At 41.4% G+C, this 21,795-nt stretch overlaps 1 protein-coding gene across 1 annotated transcript in view; it reads right to left on the bottom strand.

Moving 5' to 3' along the window:
- Positions 1-3,452: 3,452 nt before the first annotated feature.
- MICAL3 (microtubule associated monooxygenase, calponin and LIM domain containing 3) overlaps positions 3,453-21,795 on the bottom strand; it is a 165,867-nt gene continuing 147,524 nt past the window's right edge. Inside the window, exons 34-36 of the mRNA XM_067306880.1 lie at positions 9,632-9,731; positions 8,453-8,526; positions 3,453-8,369 (exon numbers count right to left, since the gene is read on the bottom strand). Of these exons, the coding sequence (XP_067162981.1) occupies positions 8,185-8,369; positions 8,453-8,526; positions 9,632-9,731 (359 nt within the window). The 3' untranslated portion in view covers positions 3,453-8,184. The remainder of the gene's footprint in view (positions 8,370-8,452; positions 8,527-9,631; positions 9,732-21,795) is intronic.

Here is a 21,795-nt window from a genome sequence, read left to right as displayed (position 1 = left end):
AAAATGAAAATTTTAAGATAGTTTTATAGCTTTAGTATGATCTTACTTAAAATATTTTAATACCATTTTATACTTTAAATAGAGTTTTATTTAAAAAAATGTTTGTTTTTACTTAATACAGTTTCTCTGTCTTGCTCTTTCTTCCTCCTGATGCACAGTCACCATACACCTTTCAGCCTTTGCTTTACTGCACAGAGCAAGCAGAGTGTGTTTAATCAGGAAAAGCTGATCACAGAATGTTTTAAAAGTTGCTGGGATTCTGCAAAATGCAGCCCAAATCAATTCTGATTCAGACTTGAGTCATATGTTGGTCAAGCCATTAACTGTATTCACGCTGGGAATTATTTAGGGAAAGAAACCGGACATGTACGTGTCTGGCATCTGCCAGCTTGTGTAAATTACAGGGAACTGAAGCTAGGTTTCTGTTTTTCAAAACTGCTTTATCTTGGAAAGTTAGCACTGCTAACCCCAAGTATGTGAAAAACATTCTCCCTTTCTTCTGCCCAAAGTACATATATCTCTTTTAAGAAATCTGTGTATTGTTTTCTGGTATCAGAATAATTGGGATTTATTTGAAATATCTTTATAGAAAATAGTAATAATAAAAAAAGACGTGATCTCATCTTTTGCTTACAAGAAACAATGTGACTTCTGTGTCTGAGAAGTTCTGAAAAGCTCCAGATGCTACAAAACTCAGCAAGCCTGAAAAACCTTATGCTCACTCCCTTGCTGTCCACAGGCTCTACACTATTGTGAAGATGATAAGAGAAAATACAGTTCTTTCTACAGAGTTTGGTTTGGACAGGGTTGGGGGTTTTTTTTCTTTCCTTATTTTAAATGCTGTATCAGAAAATAAGAAAATATAGGAAGGAGGGAACTCTTCATAGCTTCCATAGAGTAATTTCTATAAAAAGAAGCAGAAGGCCCCCTCCCACCAGGTGCTTTGGGAGGACAACGCTGGCCATGAGGCTGAGGTCAAGCAGCCACATGCCAGATCTGTGTTTTCATCCCTGTTACCATCCGTAGGATCCTTTGTCTCTGGTAACAGCTCCATTTCTTCTAATGCTTACAATTTAAAGGAGGAAGATGCACCCAGGTCCTACTTTAATGCTTAAAGAAAATCTCCTCCAAGAATACTTTCCTGGAGAGATAGCAGGCAAGTACCATCCTTCAAGGATTAGGTTTGCATTCTCCTATATACAGGACTTAAAAATGCAACAACTAATGTAAACAGCTGCCCATAGCATTCACTGTGAGGATTTCTTATAAATGGTTACACACCAGGGAAGCCAGAATGCCAGGTTTTTCACCCGTTGTTCTCTGTTGGTATTAGGCATGATTCCCTTCTGTAGTTATTTTTCCTAACAAGTTACATAGTACAGAGAAAAATTCACAGAAGTGGAAGAAGACATCTTTGTCTTTATCCAATCAAAGCAGCTGTATTACATAAAGTTTACTAACGCGTATCTACTGTTGCCAAAAAGTGGCAGATGTTGGCTTTGCATATTATTATGTGAAGCCATCAACATCCTTCCTTGCTCCTCCTTCACACTCCTACCATGGTACCTTCCTTTCTATTCCTTACCCAAGAGTTGAACCTGAGGGAGTGGGAATAGGGCTCGGGTCTCTGCCCGTTTCCCCAGCTCCAGCTCCCTCTGTAAAAAGGAGAATGACGTGGCATGAGTGAGGCAGCTTCTAGGGAATGAAACAGCCATGTGTGGAAAGCGTCAGATGCTTCTGAGCTACTTTCATAATAAATGGAAACTGAAATCAACAGCTGCCACCATGTTGGGCTCCCAAGATGGGATTTCTTTGTTAGAAGGCCCTTTTCTGGTGTTATTTCCTATGTTCATATGGCTAATCTGTACAGGAAGTGTAGCCCTGCACATTCTAGAGGGCCCTCTAGAGTTGGCTTAGCTATTTGCTGAGGTAAGCAATACACCAAGGCCTCTTTATGAGACTGGTTATGCCATTAGTAGTTTAGTAGCAAAACTTGTGGGTTCCTTATTGAGACCAGAGATCCAGTGTGGGTGCTGTACAGGCACAGACAGAGGGAATTCCCTGGGCTACCAAGTTTGCAGTATAATTAAAAAGGCTGGATGAAGTGTCACAAAGCTGTTCTCCTAAACAAGGAATGGGATCCTGATCTCCTGTGTCCCCAAGTCCAGTGGTTGTTCTTTCCATATAGTCACCTCCAGGGAGAAATCTTTGCAGACTAGTAATAATCATGGCCCTCTGACACCAGAGAGATCCCTCCTACACAACCAGAGCTTTCCCCCATTGCTTTTAAAAGCAAGAGGCCAAAAGGACAGGAAGAGTTGTAGGATTTGAAACATTTCCAAAGTAACTGTGAATCTACTGAGCAGCACAAATGAAGTGTCATTCCTACCACCCACAGCAGGCTGTCATCCTTAGCCTCTGGGGTGGGGAGTGCAAAAGATGAAATCCCAAGCAGCAGCATCCCCTCCCTGTTGCCACAGCCAGCCACACCTTACAAAGACCAAAGTTTATCCTTTGTTTTGAAGGTAGTGGGGTAGGTAGGAAAGTAAGATTCATCATTTTGGATTTCCCCGGCTGGGTTTTCCCACAACATCCTGTGTGCTTTCTGCTTGGTGAAAAAATGCAGTCTTGTGATTTGCCTTGTAGTGTACTCAATGACAGCAACACTGCTGACTGGATGGCAGATTCCTCTGGAGTTCAAGCTCATGATGTTATGTAGACCTAACACCCATCACATGAGGTCAACATCTGTTCTTTTCAAACAGGAGATACCAGAGAAGACAGCTTCTCTTCACACACAAGCTCATGAGGGTTAAACCTCTGAATCCTTCCAGTCTGCTCTGGGGACTGAGTTCCTGAGAAGGGATTTCTTTGATAGAGGGCCCTTTTCTGGTGTTATTTCCTACACACACACAACTAATCTCTGGAGCTGCAGACAATTTAGCTTATCTTCCTGGACCTGCACAGTGCAGATGAGGCATGGGTGTACAGCGATGGAGGTTTCATACAACATGGAGAGTCAGCACAGAGGTGCTGATGTCATTCATTCACTCCCTCTCTGCTGTACCAGAGTCAGATATTCAGACTAGTACTTCAGACCAAGGAAGTGAGCTGCAATTCCTAGTTCCTACAATTCAGTTTACTCCTACATTCCATTCACCCCTTCTTATCAATTTACTGTCATTTCTCTTCACAGAGAATCTGAGGAATCAATGTAAAATATGGAGAAAGGAGGACCATGTGTTGGGGCTGTATCAAAATAGGTTTGTTGGTATCTCAAATAATTCAGATAGGCTCAAAGTGTAGCAACAGAGAGAGAAGCAGAACTCAGGCCCTGTAATGCCTAGGTTTTTATCCCATCTCGAGATCACCTTCCCTCACTCCTGGTTTCCTTTTATCACCAATTGTGGGAGTGAATGCAAGTGAAACAAATGTAATTCCACCAACAAAAAGAAAAAATAATTAATGGCTTTATTTTTTTTAGTTCAGTTGGCCATCTGAGGTGCTAAAATCTCAACACCAACAAAGCAAGTGTGTATAAAAACAAACAATAAAATACAACCAAACAGAAGAAAACAGGCTGGAACAGAGTTGTTGGTTTTTTTACAGGTAGGGTATACACTTTTCTGTTAACACGCCATACATGCCAACCATAAAAGCCTTGAACAATCTGAATATCAGAGTTCACTTTCATACAAAAGGGAAGATGCCAAAGCAGATCCCTTCACCTGGATTAGACTTCACACACACACACGCATGCACACACACATATCGAGAGTATTTAAATTACTGCAATGCCATCAGAACATGGCGTTCTCCCCTTAACATCTACACTCTCAATGACATCCTCATCTGTCCGGCTACCCTGCCTATAGCAGTACTCTGAGCAATCCAAAAGCAGAAACATTTGGAAAGCTTCTAAACTCTGTTATTTTGCAACGGTCAAGAGCAAGCAATCTTCTTCTCTGTGAATTATATACAGGCTGGTTTTTAGTATGCTTTAGAGTTCTTTTTATTGCAGACTGTGACAATTTAAACTCCCAGCACAGCCATATCATGGCTTTTCAGTTTGTACACAGGAGGTTTTATAATGCAATGCCTTTCTCATCCACTGGTGTCTGGTGTAAACATTTAACTGAAAACTCAAAAGAATGTTAACCGAACAAGGTGTAGCTGTGGAGATTTTAGGAACAGTTGCTACGAAAATGGAACTGCTGGCTGCTCTAGATCATGCAGTCTAGACCACTTATAATACTTTGTAATGTTCAGGATTAGAATGTATAAAAATATTAAAAACCACCAGAGTGCACACAAATGTGGTGACTAGCTCTATGCAAGCACCATGTTCTAATAGAGGCCTAGGCATTGCACAAAACTCAGGTTCTTGACCGCAGGGGTCCACTGGTGTCTTTACATACAAACAAGTATTTACATAAAATGCAGAGATGGTTAGAGAAGGACAGACTTTTAAAACGTGCGGTTTTCTCTAAAATATGTTCAGCAACGCAGTTTGTAACATGCCCTAGCGAGACCATGGGGTTTTGGATAACTGAAAAAGGGAGGAGTACGTCTGGAAGTTGGAGCTGAAAGATAATCATGTCATCTCCCAACGCATAGTTCTCTGAAGCTCAGGATTTTACAGCCATTTTTGACTTTTAATGAAAACATAGTATAAGAAACAAAACAGTTAAAAATGTTGTTTGTACTGTGAAAACAGCAGATTGGTTGTTTTGGCAGTCCTCACTCCCCCATCCCCATTTACCTCCTGGGTGTTCCCAGGAGACAGTAACCCCCACCTTTCCCCTTAGGGGACTTAAGCTCTCCCCCATCCTCAGGGTGCCCATTTTAAAACAAGCACAGGTCAGGCTCCAAACGCAGCTGTCCTTCCATCGCATGGACTGAGCGCCCAGCCCCTGGTATGGACAACATCACAAAAGGGGAAGGCACCTGCTGTTCCACGCCCACTTCTCAGAAGCTGAGGGCCTTTCCTTCATTCATATGCGAAACAGCCACACATCACTGAATGCACATGACTGAGCCACGTGCAATTGCCTGCTTAGATAGCACAAAAGCTAGAACATCCTACTTGGATTCTGATACAAATAAGGAATCTTGCAGTCACAAGAGCCTCCTTCAGCTTTAAAAATATAAAATTTGAATTAAAAATATTCAGATAGTAAAAAACCCCAGTATCTGATATGCAAGTTATATTCTTAAAGTGCAACTGAACAAGTACAAGTTATGCCTTTTACTACCAGTTTGGTAGAAAAAGGCCTTTTAAGATTCCCATTCATGTATTTTTAACTAATTTGTGTGTGTACAATGTTAGGTCTTCATTTTCATTCTCAGTGCTGGAGAACTTCAACATAACCTAAAGAGTTTTAGAGTATGTGCTTTTTCCCCTGCAGTAGGGCATTACACCCTCAAGCGATATCATTGTTCAGCTTTGCAAAGATCTGGCCAGTGTTCTTCAGCACTAAAGGGAGAAGTAGTAATCTGATATTTCTTCTTCAGGATTTCTGTTCTACAGCTCACCTTCAATGATTTTTTGTTCAAAGTCAGATGTACTCCATATACATACTGCACTATAGAATGGTCAGAGGCCAATTCTATGTACAAGAGAATTTACAATCAACTACTGTCTAGTTTCCCTCTCTTCCCTCCTCCTCTCCAATTTCCACTGGCCACTCAATACAGACTATGTAAACTACCACTGACAATGTGACTTCTGCAGCTGGCCTCTGCACTGGCACATGGGGGAAATTCTGTTTGCGGATGTCCCGTTGGTACACCACACTTAAAGGAGTTTTGTCCCGTGATAGTGGTATAGCAGGTACCACTTGCTAACATGCACAATTACTGAGCAGCACAACAGCTGCTTGTCTGCTTTGTTTCACAAAAGTTTGGGTTTAATTTGTAATGCTTCAATAGAAAACACTACAGAGGATGAAGGGAAAACATTTGAGGTGGAAAAAAAATGTTTGCACAGTTATCGAGCACTGCTGAGAGTCTCTGGGGACTGTCCTTAGCTTGAGATATGTTCAGGAGTCAGATAAGAATTCAAATTGTAGACCCTGGCTAACAGAAGACATCTTTGTGGAAGGCAGAGAGCCAACAGCAAGAAACCACGTTAACTTCTATCCTGGGGCAAAAGATTAAAGGATGTTCAACCCTACTTGGGTATCTTGCACCAAACAGCATATCATCAAGCTGAAAGTCAGTGCGTTGTATGAATATGCTTGGGAATGAGACACTTTCTCAAAGACACTGAGGAGCAGGCTTCGTATTTCTTAACTAGAGAAGAAAATAGTCAACAACCCAAGGGGAAAAAACTCTTAACACACCACATTAAGGATGAGACACCTACCCAGTGCACAGTGCTATTTCAGCTCTGTGGGGCAAGTTAAGGGTGTAGTGTGCTTGGGGAATCTGTCAAACAGTGAATGGTGCTGAATTCCTCAGTGCATGTCCTGTTCATTACTTAATGTAGGATTACAATGAGTACCCTCCTGGCTTAAAAGCAGCAGCTTCTCTAGCTGAGCTAAAAGGAGCTTCTTCCAACAGATGCAGCAGGAAATGTGCTATTTTTGTTTACATGAAAGTCCTTCTAGCTGTATCTCAAGAGTGCGAGGGTCCCCTCTTTCAGTGAGAAAGAGGCATATGGGATATCTCTACCTCACAGTTTTGGCTTTCCTGTTATAAACATTTAATATTTAAATAAATTATAGGTTTATCCCAGGGGGAATCTGGGATGCAGAAGAAAAGTATGCTAGGAACACAAATAGATTCTTACAACTCCATGAATGAACTGGATTTCATCATAAAGGAAATCTGCTAGGGCAGGATGCATCCATGGGTCCATAAAGGCTGCCCTTGTTGTGAAGCAGGGACCAATCTGCAGTAGTGTCTTCCTCTAATAGAGTTAAAACACCCCCTCCACAATCAAAGATGTGTAACATTAACATTATTAATAAGAACACTAATAAATAGCCACAGGTAACAACGTCCAGTAATTTAGAAGTGGAAGTTGTAGGATGCAGCAGGCACACACACCCATCACTCGTCCATATTTTTCTTAAAAGATACAAAAATGAATCTTCTTTCAAGTATTAAAAAAATAAGTTAATTGACATAAAAGGGTCAAAGTGACTGAGGGCCCAGGCAGGTCTTAAGCTTTGTTTCCAATGTGCAAAAACAAAATACAGAGGAAAAAGTAAAAACACTGAAAAGTCTAATTGGTGGTTCAGTCACTTAAGGGCTTCTCCCTTTTAGGGGTTAACAGCCAGGGAATGCCTGGTAACACCCCTACCCCAGCGCACACTTACTACTGTCCCACAGTCAGTATTTTCCAGTGTCAAAACAAAAACAGAACAAAGAAACCCATCAGTCTCTGAGCTGTGGCCGTGAAGACTAAGGCCAGTGGTAGCTCTCTCTCCAGTGTGTAGCAAAGCAGAAGGGCATCTTCCCTCTCTTCTTCTCCCCTTTTCTCCCCACAGCAATAACAAAATTTAGGAGACTATGATAGGGAGAGAGTCCTCTGATGCCCAAATCTCTCTAAAAACTGGGAGGCAGAGAGTTCCATCACACATATTAGCAGAATCTTCTCTGTCTTGTGTTTCTTCATATCCATGCATAATAATCAACTGCAGGTTTCTTTGGTGGGGAGGAAGACTAAAGCAAAGAAGGTGCTGCCCTGGGCTTCTGGAGCTCTCTTGGATAGCTGACTCCTCCATACAGGCTGCTACAGGCTGCTGTGGTTTTCCAGAGAGGGTTGCCACTTCCCTCCCTTTTATTAGAACTGGTGCAGTGAAAATGGGAAAGGAATGGACTGCCAAAAATCCAGTTTAGTTAAGGGTACTTCTCGCCTTAACCTCCTTCCCCCCACACAGAGTTTATTCCTTTCCCTCCTACTACAAGGAAAAAATACGGTCCACTCTATGGGATTTCAAGGAGACTGCATAGTCTCAGCCCACTATCTTCAGCTTGGCTTGCAAACATATGAAACTTAAGCTTCTGGAACCAACACAGTTATCAAAAGGCTTCTGAGTGCTTCAGACTGAATCCCTGCATGCTGGCAGACCCCTCCGAGATTTCCCCTTCAGTATCTTCCTATCCATGTAATTCTGGCAAACTCAGGGTAGGCCAACTGGACAACACAGACCAGCAGAGGTAAATGTTTTAAGCTCAGGACCAGTTCAAGCTAAAGCCTTTGGAAAGCATGACTGCCTCCAGGTCCTTGTCTTCCTCTTTTTCTCGAAGCCGTTGCTCCTCAAGGAGAGCCACAAGAGAATCTCTCTGCTCTACCACTTCTAGCATCTCATTCAGGATCCTCTTTTCCTCTGAGAGCTCCTCATCTGTCTTCAAATGATCTACAGAGATACCAAAAAATGTCAGCATACAGAGGACTAGAAATACGCTCATACAAACTGTGAAATGTTCCTTTTGCTCTCACCTTCCACTGCCATCCTCTCCCGGAGTTCCTGCTGTAATCGACTCTGCCTGTCTTCTAGTTCCAGTTCCCGAGCGCTGAAAGGGAAACACACGAGGAGTCCAATATACCAGTTCTGTGTATATTAAAATACTCTATACATTGCTTTGTATTCATTCTCAATTTCTGCCCCCCTCTAGATATCTACTATATACTTTACCAATTCCCTTTTTTCTTTTTTCCAATTCCAACCCTTAAGATATGTAAAAAAGATTTTAAAAAAGATTTAAATGTTCTTTCAGCATCTCAGGTCCTTTGCCTTCAGCTCAGAAGTGGAATAAGGAAAGATGAGAAGGTTATGGAGGAATTATCTTTTTCACATAGTTGTATACTAACCAACTTTATTTAATCCCAGTGAAAATACTGCAAATCTAAGACAGTGTGTGAAGGAAGGACCAGACAAATCTGCAACTGCTGTCAAAATCCTATTTTATCTCTGCGTATATCTCCTGTCACCTCCCACCTTCATGAAAAAGTTACTTAGCAACTAAGGACATTGCAGGCCATTGCCCTTTCAGGTTCCAATGCAGACAGTACCTTGGAGCTTTTCTGGCACCTAGAAGGACACCGAGTTTCCACACTGCCCAAGTCAGGCTGGCATACTCAGAAACTAATTTCAGTGAATTTGCAGCAGAGGGACTAAGAAAGCTCCCAGGTTCATTAACAGGAAGAGCTTTATCATCTGAGCCCAGATGAGAGGCAGTGGGATCCCACTATAGGCAGAGAAGAGGGCCACATTGGAAAATATGACTGAATTAAAGGCGTAGGATGTCGAACAGTTTTGGCCACACTCATAAGCGGACTCTACCAAAACCAGAATGAATCACCTATTATTTCCAAATCAAAAAGCGGAAACACATGTGTGAACAAGACCTGTTTTGCCCAAGAACAGCTCAGGAAGGGCTCAAAACTTTGAACAAGCATCCGTACTTCTGCATGTACACAAACAGTTTGAACTTTCACTCCTTATTAGATCTTCTTCTACCAGAGATTCTTCTGAGATGTACTTAGATTCATATCTCAGCCAAGAATCAGCCTAAGAGACTTCTGAGATCCTGGCATTATAGGCAAGACAGTACTAGCAGATCTTCCAATACTATTTGTAAAGTATTTCCTCTTTTGAAGCTTTGCACGTTCACTCACAATATCATCAGTTCGGACTCGTAGCGAACCAAGGCATTCTTCTCCTGTACCAGCTTGAACCACTCCTGCATCAGCTTTGGATCATCCTTCTTCCCCATGCCTGCCAAAAGAGAAACCTTGATAAGTTTTCAGATAATGCCCTGCAATCCTTATAAGCCCAAATGGCAAAAACAACAAGGAGGGCAAAATGTGCAAAGAAAGCCGAGCAAGATGCTGCCAGAGCACTCCCAAGCCGGGTCCATTCAGTTTGCCTACAGCACACAGAAGAGTGGAAGTCACCTCCAAAAGTTTTCTCTTCTCTTTGGAGTCTGAATTTTTTGCTTCCTGATTTTCTTGCCACTGCTTGTTTCTTCCTCCCTCCCACTGCAGAAAGCCCAGATGTCTGTAGCTCATTCCACTTTTCTTCTCATTAGAGTAGCTTTATAGTTCTTCATGTCAGCTACTTAAATGTGTGCTCATCAGAAACTGATTAATTTGCCAGCTCCATGTGTTTTACCCTTATTTTCTTCAATTGCACATCCTCAATCTTTTGTTTTACTGGCCAAAAGTAAACCCTTGTCTTCTCTCTTTTCTTTTTTTAGTGGCTAAGTAAATCTTTTTTCACTCCTCCTCCTAGCCACATATCTATCCACCTTGGCAATCCCCACTGCACAGTACACACAGAAATTACTTCTAAGGTATTGCACATCAGCACTGGAAAGAAAGTGAGAATACCCAGCCACATTTGCTAACACAGAAGTAGGAGAGAAAATTCTTGGGCCTCGATCAGCCAATACAGAACTCACAGGTGATACTTCATTTATTTTACAACCAACTCCTAACCTTACTCAACAGTCCCCTGACAAATCTCATCTTTCAGGAGTTATGTAGAATAAATTGCAGAACTCTGTTCTCAAAGCCTTCTCTTGATATTTGTCAAATGCAAGAGCTTACTGTGGAAGCTCCTCCTAGCATTCTCCTGATTTAGGCCCCTGATTCCACACTGAACTATCTTGCAGATGAATGCCATGACTTACATCAAACACCAACAAGGACACTAGCAGTCTGCCTACCTGCAAAGAAGTGGAGGCAGGAGTGAGGCCTCAAATCAAGCTCAATGGTGTCTTCTGGTCACAGCATCCTACCTGCACTGCATATAACCTAGGCTTGCTAAAGTAACTGACAGCTCTGTCTAGCTTGTTATTATGGATACATAGTATCTACATTGAGAGCAAAACCTCTTAAACAGTGGGTTTGATGCTAAAAAGAATCAAGCAGCAAGCTTACTATTCACTCTGGGAAACTCTACACAAATATCACATTAATGGCTAGTTAACTCATACCTATGCCCTGCCTCCATCCTTAAGGTCTCAGAGAAGTGTTGCACTGGAGGTAAATACAGGAGAGCCTAAAATTCCTATTAAACTGTAGCTTAGTTTGAAAATACCTGCTTTTGAAAAATTGCAATAGTACACCCTTGGGAAATACCAGCCCCAGTTGTACCACCCTGAGAGCCTCTGGCTCTCTGGATTTTATAGCAAGCATTCCTTTCTGAGCATCTCTGCACAATATGCCCATGTGGCGACAGAAGAGGGAAGACTGTACATGCAGATGTCCAGTGCAGTGGCGCCATGAAAGCACTGGGAAGTCTCCCCATCCTTTCTGATGGCAGGATGTATAGAAAACAAATGCCTCTAAGGAAAAGCCAAAAACACAACGCTACTGACCTATGAAATACTTAATTACTTTTAAACAGCCAACGAGCAGAGGAATAATGGGAGGTCCTGGGAGGGAGCGCTGACAATTGATGTGAGGGAGCACCATGGAAAGCAGAGTAAGTGGTTAGCAAAATTACACCATGAATACGCATGAACAACCCCCTTCCCCCATGCCTTGGCAATGGAAACTCTATGGCAAACTCCATTTGGGACAGTTAAAGAATACACTCAGCAAGGCAGATCAGGGAAGACTGGTCTGGCTCAAGGTTTGTTGGTTCTTAAACTTCAGGGATGTTTTGCAAGTCAGTCTTTATAAAGAGACGGTATTCCTTTAATCCATACATACTAATTAAAAGGCCATTTAAAGAAAGAGATTTTCTTCCCTCACCCCACCTTCCAGATACCTTTTACGCAGAATAGAGAAATTAAAATGACCAAATGAAAACAGAAACTTTCAAGTGTGATGTTACTGCTCCCATCGCTGCTGCCCAATGTCCCTCCCAGTCATTACTCCCTCCCTACCAGAACTTGAAGCAGAAAAAGGGATACTGTACCTTAGTATCTTGCCACTGGCTCATATAAGCTGGTTACCATGGTGCTACTGAGAAGACTGGTTTGGGGAAAAAGCAAGAAAGGGGCTGGGGACGGGGGCCTTGTGATCACTAGCTGACTAGCACTGCTACGACAACCCAGCCGTGGTCAAGAAGAATGGGGAGCGTGTGAGGTTACATTACCTTCATGGGCACAGCAAGGGCAGAAGGAGAGAGGTCTACGACGTGGTGTCCCGGCATTGGGCTCAACTTCAATAGGACCAAACGAGGAAGAGGAAGAGGCAGGAGAGGAAGAGGAAGTTGGAAGTGGAAAGGAAGAGGAGGAAAGGGGTGAAAGAAAAGACAAGCAAAGGACAAAAAGCATAAGAGTGAGAAAGAAAGGAAACACAAGAAGAAAAGAAAAGAAAAAAATACAAGAAATGGAGAAGCAGAAACAAGGGATACACTCTACAGATGAATAATGTCCCTCATAAGCACAGGTAACAGATAAGAGGTAGACTGAGGTACTGGTGAACTCTACCTGAGCTGTACAGTTACCAGGCAGGAGGTTATTGTTGACTTCTTCCTGATACACGTTTTCAATCATATGGTCCTTAGCAAAAGGATTTGTGAACAAGATGTCAGGATGAGCAGAGATGAATAGTTAACTCCTGCTGATAACTGTCACATTTCAAGCAGGGTTTCAAAAAGTCTCTCCTGCATGGACAGGACACCAGCTGTGAACAGCCACCCTATTTTAAAGGTTTATCAGGACCATGTTCTTATCACCTTGGCAGCATCCACTTATGGTGAAAGTGCCTTTTTTAATGGAAAATAATCCCTTCACATGGGGGACATTAAAGGGAGAATCTGATTAATGTGGAACCAGCCTGCCAGGATCTGCTGTGTCATGTATGGTGAGTACACATGTACTCAATAGGTGTACGGTGCTTGGAAGGCAAACAGTGTTTACATGGATTAAAAAAAATGTTTCACATCAAGGCCTGTGTGGGGAATGATCAACTAAGAGCTTTGCATAGTTAAATGGTAAATTTAAAGCTGTCCCTTGACATTTTCTTTTTTGCAAAACATTTTAAAGCCTACAAGTCCTGTTATAAGTGACTTACTGAATCTTTTTCATCTTTTCTATCACTCAGTGAAGGGCAAACATTTCTCATCTCTACAGCAGTTCAGCTGTTTTAACACTGAGAATTTGCTTTTCAGCTGCACTTTACATTACAGAGATAAATAGCAGGAAATAACCAATATCACTCTAATTTACAGGAGAACATATGCACCAAAAAGGTGATGAGCCTGAAACATCAAAACTAGAAGAATGAAACACTTACTACTCTCAGTGCACAACTGTATTTAAAAAGGGAAGGCATTTCAGGGAAAAGGCATAAACTCCACAACAATTATATGATAATAATTCATAATTTGGAGAAGTCCGCAGAGCTTGATATCTACAGTTAGGAGACAGCTTTATAGAAGTCTGGACTATCAGCAAACTGGGAGGGCTTTAGAAGGGACCATCACAGAACTAGACCAGCACATGGAGGACACACTGGAGCAAGAGGGAGAGCACATCAGCTTCAAATCCCGTGCCTGAGCTGCATGGCTTTCTCAGACAGGAAGAAGCTTCTGTACTGGGAGTAGGAAGGGACAACATTAGGAGAGGTTCCACAGTTGACCATATGATAATTACAAATAAAGCATCATATCAACATTAGCTGACAGTACTAGAACCTTAATTCTAGTTGTTTAGAATTTTCCAACTTCATTTAAAATGAAAAATCCTAGGGCTTTTTTCCCTATGATTGCCATTTCATAAGTTTAGGTTAAAAAAGCAAAACCAAACCAAAAATACCTGAAGCCCCCAAACTGTACAGGCTACCCACTGTGAAGAATAAGCTTTCACACAAGGCAGAGCATTTAGTGCAAGATACCTATTATGTTATTTTCTTTCATATCCTATCTTATTCAACATTTATTTTCTAACTTGGTGTAACAGTTATTTTGGGGGGTCGGGAGGTGGAATGTAACTTGTAGGGAAAATCTGCTTCAATTTTTCAGGGTTTGAGATTTCATTCAGACTGGGGGGAAGGGGTGGGGAGGGGGGAGCCTGCTAACTCAAACACAGCTATATTTATAAATTTCAAACTATGGATGTCTCGGTGAGGAATTCACAATTTGCCCCACCTGATCTGAAAATAAATACCTAGTATCTGAATATACCATTCATCTCAGTGTGACATGGCCACAACCAACTAACTTGTCATCAGTGAGCAAAGGGTCAGATCCTGAGACAAGATACAAACTTTGGTCTCCAGTACAAAGCCACAGGACTTAAACAGCAGAAGACAGTTATTTTTCTCTTGTAATAAGGAACCCCCTCCCTGCAATTGTGTTTTATTCTTTTGCTCCTAGTTGTCCTATTTTCTGGTAGAAATACAATCCTCCCACTCTCATCTAAGGAAAATGTGTCCTTGAATCAAGTTATAGAGTCCATGGTATCTGTAACAGTCCTGCTACTGAAAATGTTAATATTGCTCTTCAGTAAGCTAATGAACATAACCTGCAGTATGAACAGTAATGTTATATTCAGTATTTCAGATGTAAATTATAGCTCAATCAGTGAACACAGGTTACATGATCATGAACATGAGTAAAGGGCAACCTGAAAACTTACCTCTTATGATTCTCTTAAACTGTGAAACTACATCAATTATTATGCCCTAAAAAGTGCCATAATCTGAAGTCAAAAATATTACAAAATATATAATGTAGTGGAACTTTAAATATATTTTTAAAAAATTCTCTAAGATGACAGTCATGAAAATCAGCACCCTGCTAGTAAAAGTACTGATACAAGTGGTACAGATTATATGAACAGACTGAAATAGGGATCTTCTAATTTTAAGAGGAAAAATATTTGATCATATTTCCTGAAAGGGAGAAAGATTTACACCGACAATAACAAATCCTTAGGTGTATTCCATGTCACATATTTCATTATCCCTTCAGATGAATTCTTTCAAGAAAAGGCCTCTTAACAATTTCATAAACAGAGAACCAGAAAAAAAAGATCACCCAATAAATGGAAAAAGCATTCCTTTAGGCAGCTGATTCATTTAGATAATGAGTGCATCATCAGATCATTCACATTCCTGCTGATGTTAATTAAAAAAAAATACAACTATACAGCAAGAGTTCTCACTGTGCATTTCTATTTAAAGACAATCCTGAGAAGAGGCTGAACTCCCTGGCCAGTACCATTAAAAAGGACACCTATACAATATCTAGATCCACAATAAAGTGTTAAAATTGTCTCATCTATCTTGCCTTTACTTCTTCTCCTATTACATTACGTAAATCCTTACATGTCTTCTTATTTCTCCCAATGCCAACATGAAATTTACAGCATATAGTACAGCTTTCTCATTACTGTTAGCAGAGCTAAGCCCTAGAAATGAGAAATCACCACCTTATGAGCCCATTAAACTAAAAACATGATCTTCACTGAAGGACCATTTTCCTGGCCATGGAGTCAAGGCCAGATGCTTTTTTGCTTGTCAAGCAAAAGAAAAAAAAAGTTTCTCTTTAAATCCTCCCCACCACCAAAAAATAAGTTGGGTAAAAAATCCAGGGCAGGTCTGGAGACACAGGTCTTCATCCACAGCATAGACAGCAAGCTGCAGGAAGCAGCAACACAAGCCACCCACCGCCCTGCTGATGCAGTTCATTCACAAGGAGCTGAAGGGCAAGAGAAGAGAACCATTTCTGTGGCCATTCCCTTCTTGGGTTCTCTGTGCTGTCAGCAAGAGTCTTAAGTGTGACCACAGCTTGTGGACAGAAAATTACCACTTTTTTTTCCCCACAGAGGCAAAATCACCACTAGATTGTATTAATCACCTGTTGTTTCCTTTCAATACCACATGCCAACTTATCTGAAATCTATGCAAAACCTTCAAAGCAGAGGTCAGCAGCCCATAGCCCAGGTACCAAAGACAGTGTGTAGAGGAATTCAGAAAGGCACCCAGGGTGACTGGTACAGAGCCAGGAGCTGCAGCATTTTGAGGAAAGGAGCATCTCCAGCTCCTGCATGTTTTGAACTTCGCGGAGGGGTGCAAGCTCTGCCTTGCAGATTAGCAAGGTAGCATCAATAAAGCGACTGGCATCATCTCACCTCCATGAAAAGGAGCATTTCCCAGATCTTAAGGAGTTCATGCAACCATGTTCAGTCTCTGATTTAAACAGGAAAGACCTTCTTTGGCACAGTACCCCTGAGGGACTGAAGACTTTGCCACAGTGGTTGAAACCAAGAGCTGGACCAAGAATAAATGCCATAGCTCCTAAACCTCTTCAAAACAGAGAACAGAAATTTCACAGTTACCAAGAAAACACACCTTTTTCACTGTACATTGTTTTTTGTTACACAGGCTACACTGGACCATTGTCATCTTTTCTACTTTTTATTTTCTCGCTGTTTAAAGAGAAATACTTCAGACTTGCTTTGTCCTTTTCTGCTGTAGCTACAAAATACTCCTTCATAATCTCAAGCACAGTAGCAAAAATGATCAGTCAGGATGATGAAAGCACAGTGGTAAGTTTAGGGTGGCAGACATTGTTATCCCCAAGTGACAACTCACTATCAATCCCATTATTTGCACATGCCCTATGGTATGAGAGCTGTGATGATTTCTTAGAAACGGTGAGCCACTGCAAATAAAAGTGACTTGAGCAGATATACCACAAACCAAATGGTATCTGATCCTTTGCAAGCCTTGTATCCAAGGGCTTTAATTTGTATACTGCTGGCTGACCAGGGCAGTTTGGAAATAAGCACATGGCAACACTGGGCAGGAAATCCAGCTCTCAGGCTAACCTCATGCACCACTTTGCCTCACAAGCTAAGAACATGATGCTTTCAAAATGTTTTTTCTACTCATAATCTGCATCACCCATTCAGGGGACAGACTAAGAGCTCTAATTTTAACTCAGTGCTTAAAATAAGGATCAGTCCAGCAGAGATCAGTAAAACAAACTGTGTACTGATCACACAAAATATCCTCTTTCACACTCTTTAATAATCAGTTATGCTCAGAAACTGGAGAGCTGAAAAATAGAGCATTCCAACTTTACTATTTGGTGAAGTTGTTCAACAACAGGATTGCAAAACAGCATGGATATGCAAAACATCCACCTCCCAACTGTAGAATAACATCCACACAACTGCAGGTCTTAGAAAGTTGAGGGCAAGGATTCTCACAACTACCCCATAAATACATCAGTCAGGGCATCTGACTTAAACTTACAGCTTACTAAAACTACGCCAAAACCAATATGCTCTAAAGTACGATCAGCAGAAAGCTGGGGAGAACTCAGGGACCACTGAATTGTCCTGCAAACCGAACAAGAGAGCCAAAAAAAAAAAAAAAAAAAAAAATCACAGGAAAAGCAATAGTTGGAGCAGAATACACACAGAAGTCTTCTGCCTTCTACTAGACCTCAAAGCACTTCAAAATGCAATCAGAACTGGTACATTCCTATACTGGTCCTGCTTCACAAGCCTGTTAGGTTTTGTGTTGCAGTTGCGAGAACTGTGCAGAAAGAAGCAGGTAAACGACGATTGTTTGCTTACAGCACCTAACAAGATTTCTCAAATAGCACCTAACATGTTCTGCTTATCAAATGCTCTTTCCTGCTCCAAATTCATAGTAAAGAAAATTTGTTACCAATTAATTTCAGTGTCAAAAGCAGCTGCAGACTGAGAAAACAATGTTTATCTTACAACTGTAACCCTCTTCCAGGAGAGCTGTGTTTGCCAACCACAGGACATAGGACAGTTCCCACTTCAGCATGTCAGACTCAGATCCTGTAGATTTAGATATGCAGGACTTTAAAGGACATAATCAGCTCAAGTATTTTAAATAAGCTAATAAAAAGTGAAGTTCTAGTAGAGCATGCTTTAAACAAAGTACAAAGAATTTTAAAAAACACAGGCAAGCTTTTTTTTCCCTGTTTACCTGAAGTTCATAAAAATCTTGTCAAAAGGAAGAAATGGCTGAAAACAGCACTATCAAACACTCCAGCTCTCTTCCTTACATCCTTCTTGTCTGCCCCAGCATGCCCCAGCCAAGGGCTAGGCAGGACTGGAGTGCTGGGCTGTTGCCTCAATGATTCCCTGCTGGGTGCACGGAAGAGGAAGCTCCTCATCTGAATGCAGAAAGAACAAAGGAGGGACCTTCCAGAGGCAGAGGAGGAGTAAACCGGGACAAGGAACTGGTGGGGAAGGAGTAACTGAGGCTGGGACTCATTAAGCAAGGAGACTAAGAGCGCTAACTAAAGGAGAAGGGAGAGAGAAAAGGGGGAAAAGAGGTAAGGGGTGGAGGGAGAAGACAGCTCTGCTGAGAAGGAATGGACTAGAATTGTCTGGACAAAGAATGCCAGGTAGAAGAGGGAGCAGAGTCCCAAAACCAGGGGGAGAAAGTCAGAGGCAGGGACTGAGACGGTGGGAACTGATTTGGTGGGAACACCAGGGCAGGAGTGAGAGACTAGGAACAACTACTGCAGAGGCACAGGAGGTCTGAAAGGTAGATATACTAGTATTTCTTTGTCAAGAAGATTGAGGTTAAAATTAAATGCCCGAGAAGCAGAAACTGGAACTGAGAATGAAAATGGAACTGACATAAGGAGCTATGGATGGGAAAAGACAGGATTAGGACAAGGATTGTCTGCAAAGAGGGACTAAAAGGGACAACAAGTGTGTATCCACCACAGCATTGTATCCTTCCAGTGTCTGGCACAGAATCCATGTTTTCCAAGTCTCACCATTTTGCAGCTGGCAGCCAATATCTGTGAAATCCACTGAGCGTGTCCCATTCCCCCCCATGAGGATCTAGAGAGGGTGACAACCTAGCATTGCTACCAGTTGCTCCATAGGGCAAGTGGCAGACTTCTCTGCAGTGGATCTAAAGGTTCTAAATCCGTTGATAAATCAACATAATACACAATCTTAATTCCAGCTGACTTTGCAACCTTTGTAATGTTATTTTAACATAACTGCATATACTATATAATACATGCATAGGAATAATTACTCAGAATTGAAATGTGACCATCTGCACTGTGAAAAGAAACATCTGCTTTACAGCAACAGTACATGATATCTTAGAACAGGAAGAGAGGATTACGGCATCTGAGCAGAACAACAGGGGTAGTTAGGATAGCGATCTGTAATCTTGCAAATTGGAACTTGACCAGGACATCTGAAGTTACCACTCCCTTGCAGAAGTTGCTGTGCAGTCTGTAACAACTTAATGAAATGCAACTCTAATTAGTGCAAAGAAAATCCTAAATATATTAATAAAATGCCCTTATCACTCAAAACCAATAACGGATTTCTCAAAAATGATTACAGGCCTAAGATGACTTTCCAAAGAATCTGTGTGATTTTGCTTAGCATTCTACTGACCGCATGACTTTAGAGCCTTGCCTATGCCTGAGACACAAATTGCCAGCAGCATTACTAATCCACGCAGCCGTCCTAGTTGCTTGCAGTGCTCAGCAGGACCCTCCAGCCACAGGGTGCCCCAGGGATTTTAATGGCACTCCACCCAGATGCAGCAGCTTGCCCAAGTACGTTAACCTCAGAGCTGAGCTCTACATCTGCCACCAAACAGTGCCAAGTATCATCAGAGCAATGTATACATTCTGGCAAAAGTGTCCTGGCAGCCTCAAAAGCAAACATAAAGCAAATTACAGAGGCAACAAAAACAAACTATAAAGCCACATAATCCAGCAGAAATCCAGCAGACTATACTGATTCATTGCATTTAAAGGGATACTGCCCAGTATCGTATTTTTAAAGTTTGTTTAGAAAAAGATATTTTTGAGATCTGAGTAGACTTGCTATAGTTTTTAAATACATCAAGCATTTTTAAAAAATGTGAACATTGTCTCTGACTGTTGAAAGTCGAAGTGACCGAGCCACCATATAAAGGAAAACAGCCTGCAACAGAAGACTGAAAATGACCACTCTAGAGTGACTGTTGAGCTCAGAGAAATGGAAAAAGCAAACAAGTAAAAAAGATGAAAAGTAAATTTGATTTTTAATTGTTTGAGATTTTCTGCAACACAGTAATTTTTTGAAGTGACAGTGTCCCTTTAAGTAAAGATTATTTTGCTTTTCTTACAGCCATCATTAGTAATTTTGATGGGACTGCTGTCTCTAAAGAGGCATTAGGAGGAGAAGGAGGGAGAGGAGGGAGAGGTATAGTGAAAATAGCATTAGATAGGGATAAGGATCTGTTAAAGTGTAACTCAGCATCAACCCTTTTACAGCTCCTACTATATGCTTGCTCATGAGGGTGTGGGCCTGCCCTGATGGGCATAAGTAGGAAGAGGGTTTCAAAGTCTCTCTGCAGAAGGTATCTCAGGAAAGAACATAGAGAGACTGAACAGCAAATGAAGCACAGGGCTAAGGAGGGCTATCACATGAAAATTACCATAGGGGAACTGGGCAACAAGTTAGGCCTACTAAGGAGAAAAGTCTTCCATTTTGAAACTTGAATTCTGGTGGATATTCCTAACGGAAGTGGATATAATCAACTAACAACCTATTGTGTTAGGACAATTTGGAGTCATTCCCAACAGGCAGCAACAGATAGATACTATGTGGGACAGCAATGCCCATGAAGGAGGAGAGAAAATGACAGTTAAAAACTTGGGTAACATTGCATTTCAAAGATCAAATACACAACAACAACCACAACAACGAGAAAGACTTCTTGTGATCTGCCTTGGATCAGGCCTAGAGTGTATGGATATTTCATCTGAGGATCTGGACTGTAATGGACTCCCTCAACAAAAGCACAGTCTGGATTTAACAACTTTATATTCTTAAAGACAAATGAAATGAGACCCTCAGATGACAAAGCAACCTAGCAGAGTTTGCTTTCTCTTGGATCCACTGACATATTTGTCCATTGTAAGTCTACAAGAATAAATTCAGGGTGACTAAACTAGCAAAGAAGGGAATTTTAATTATCAGGATGGGCAAATGCTAAATAAATGCCATTTACAACCCAAAAGTTACCCACCTATTAAGGGATTCAGGAAGTAGCATTAATTAAAGAAAGGAAAACTATAATGCAGAGTGATAACTGATGACCATAATCCGTATGTGAAAAAAAGAGTTAAACAGTCTAATGTGTCTTTAGCACTTAAATGAGATGCAAAGAAAATAACATAACAAGAAGCTTTTTAGCAGTGTAATGATGCAAAATGGGCTGTACGAAAATTGACTGGAACTCTAACAGTAGATTCCCTCCTACCCCTACAATAAGACAAAAGAAGAGAGAAGAACTATCACTCATCTACAAGTGTTTTCTAAGTCCTTTGAGGGAGCTTTTTTTTTTTTTTGTTAACTCATCAAAACACTGGTTTCTTTGGAAGAAGCAAATGAGCTTCAGGAGTAGAAGAGGGAGGCAATGGCATGACTAAACCTTTAGAGTGCTGTTAGCTCTTGGGAGCTGATCAGTTCTACTTCTCCCTTTGTGTTAAAATATTTTCCTAAAGAGGATTTGGATGAACTGGACTTTGCAAAGGAGAAGCAAAAAACCAGAATGGCTTTCCACTGCTAGGAGGGAAGCTGGCTGGTGTGAAAATGGTAAACAAATTCTGAAATAATTAACACTGTGGAAAAGAGAAGAGGGAGCCTTACAAATGATTTGTGGAGTATGACAGCATCTCTTCTCCCTGAGCTGGAAAAGGGGTTCTGCTATAGCCAATCAGTCATGTGCAAGGACTGTTTCTTCTTGTTTTGTGAGCCAAGGATGGGAGAAGTAGGTGAAGGGAGGGGTGGGGAGGAGTGTCAGCAGGGTTAGTGTCAGCAAGAGGTTCAGCTATACATACCACCCAGATGCAAGTCGAT

Source organism: Apteryx mantelli, chromosome 1 (genome assembly GCF_036417845.1).
Source record: "Apteryx mantelli isolate bAptMan1 chromosome 1, bAptMan1.hap1, whole genome shotgun sequence".
Lineage (NCBI taxonomy): Eukaryota > Metazoa > Chordata > Aves > Apterygiformes > Apterygidae > Apteryx > Apteryx mantelli.
Note: the sequence above shows the minus strand (reverse complement) of the source record. Positions and strands in the feature narration are given on the sequence as shown.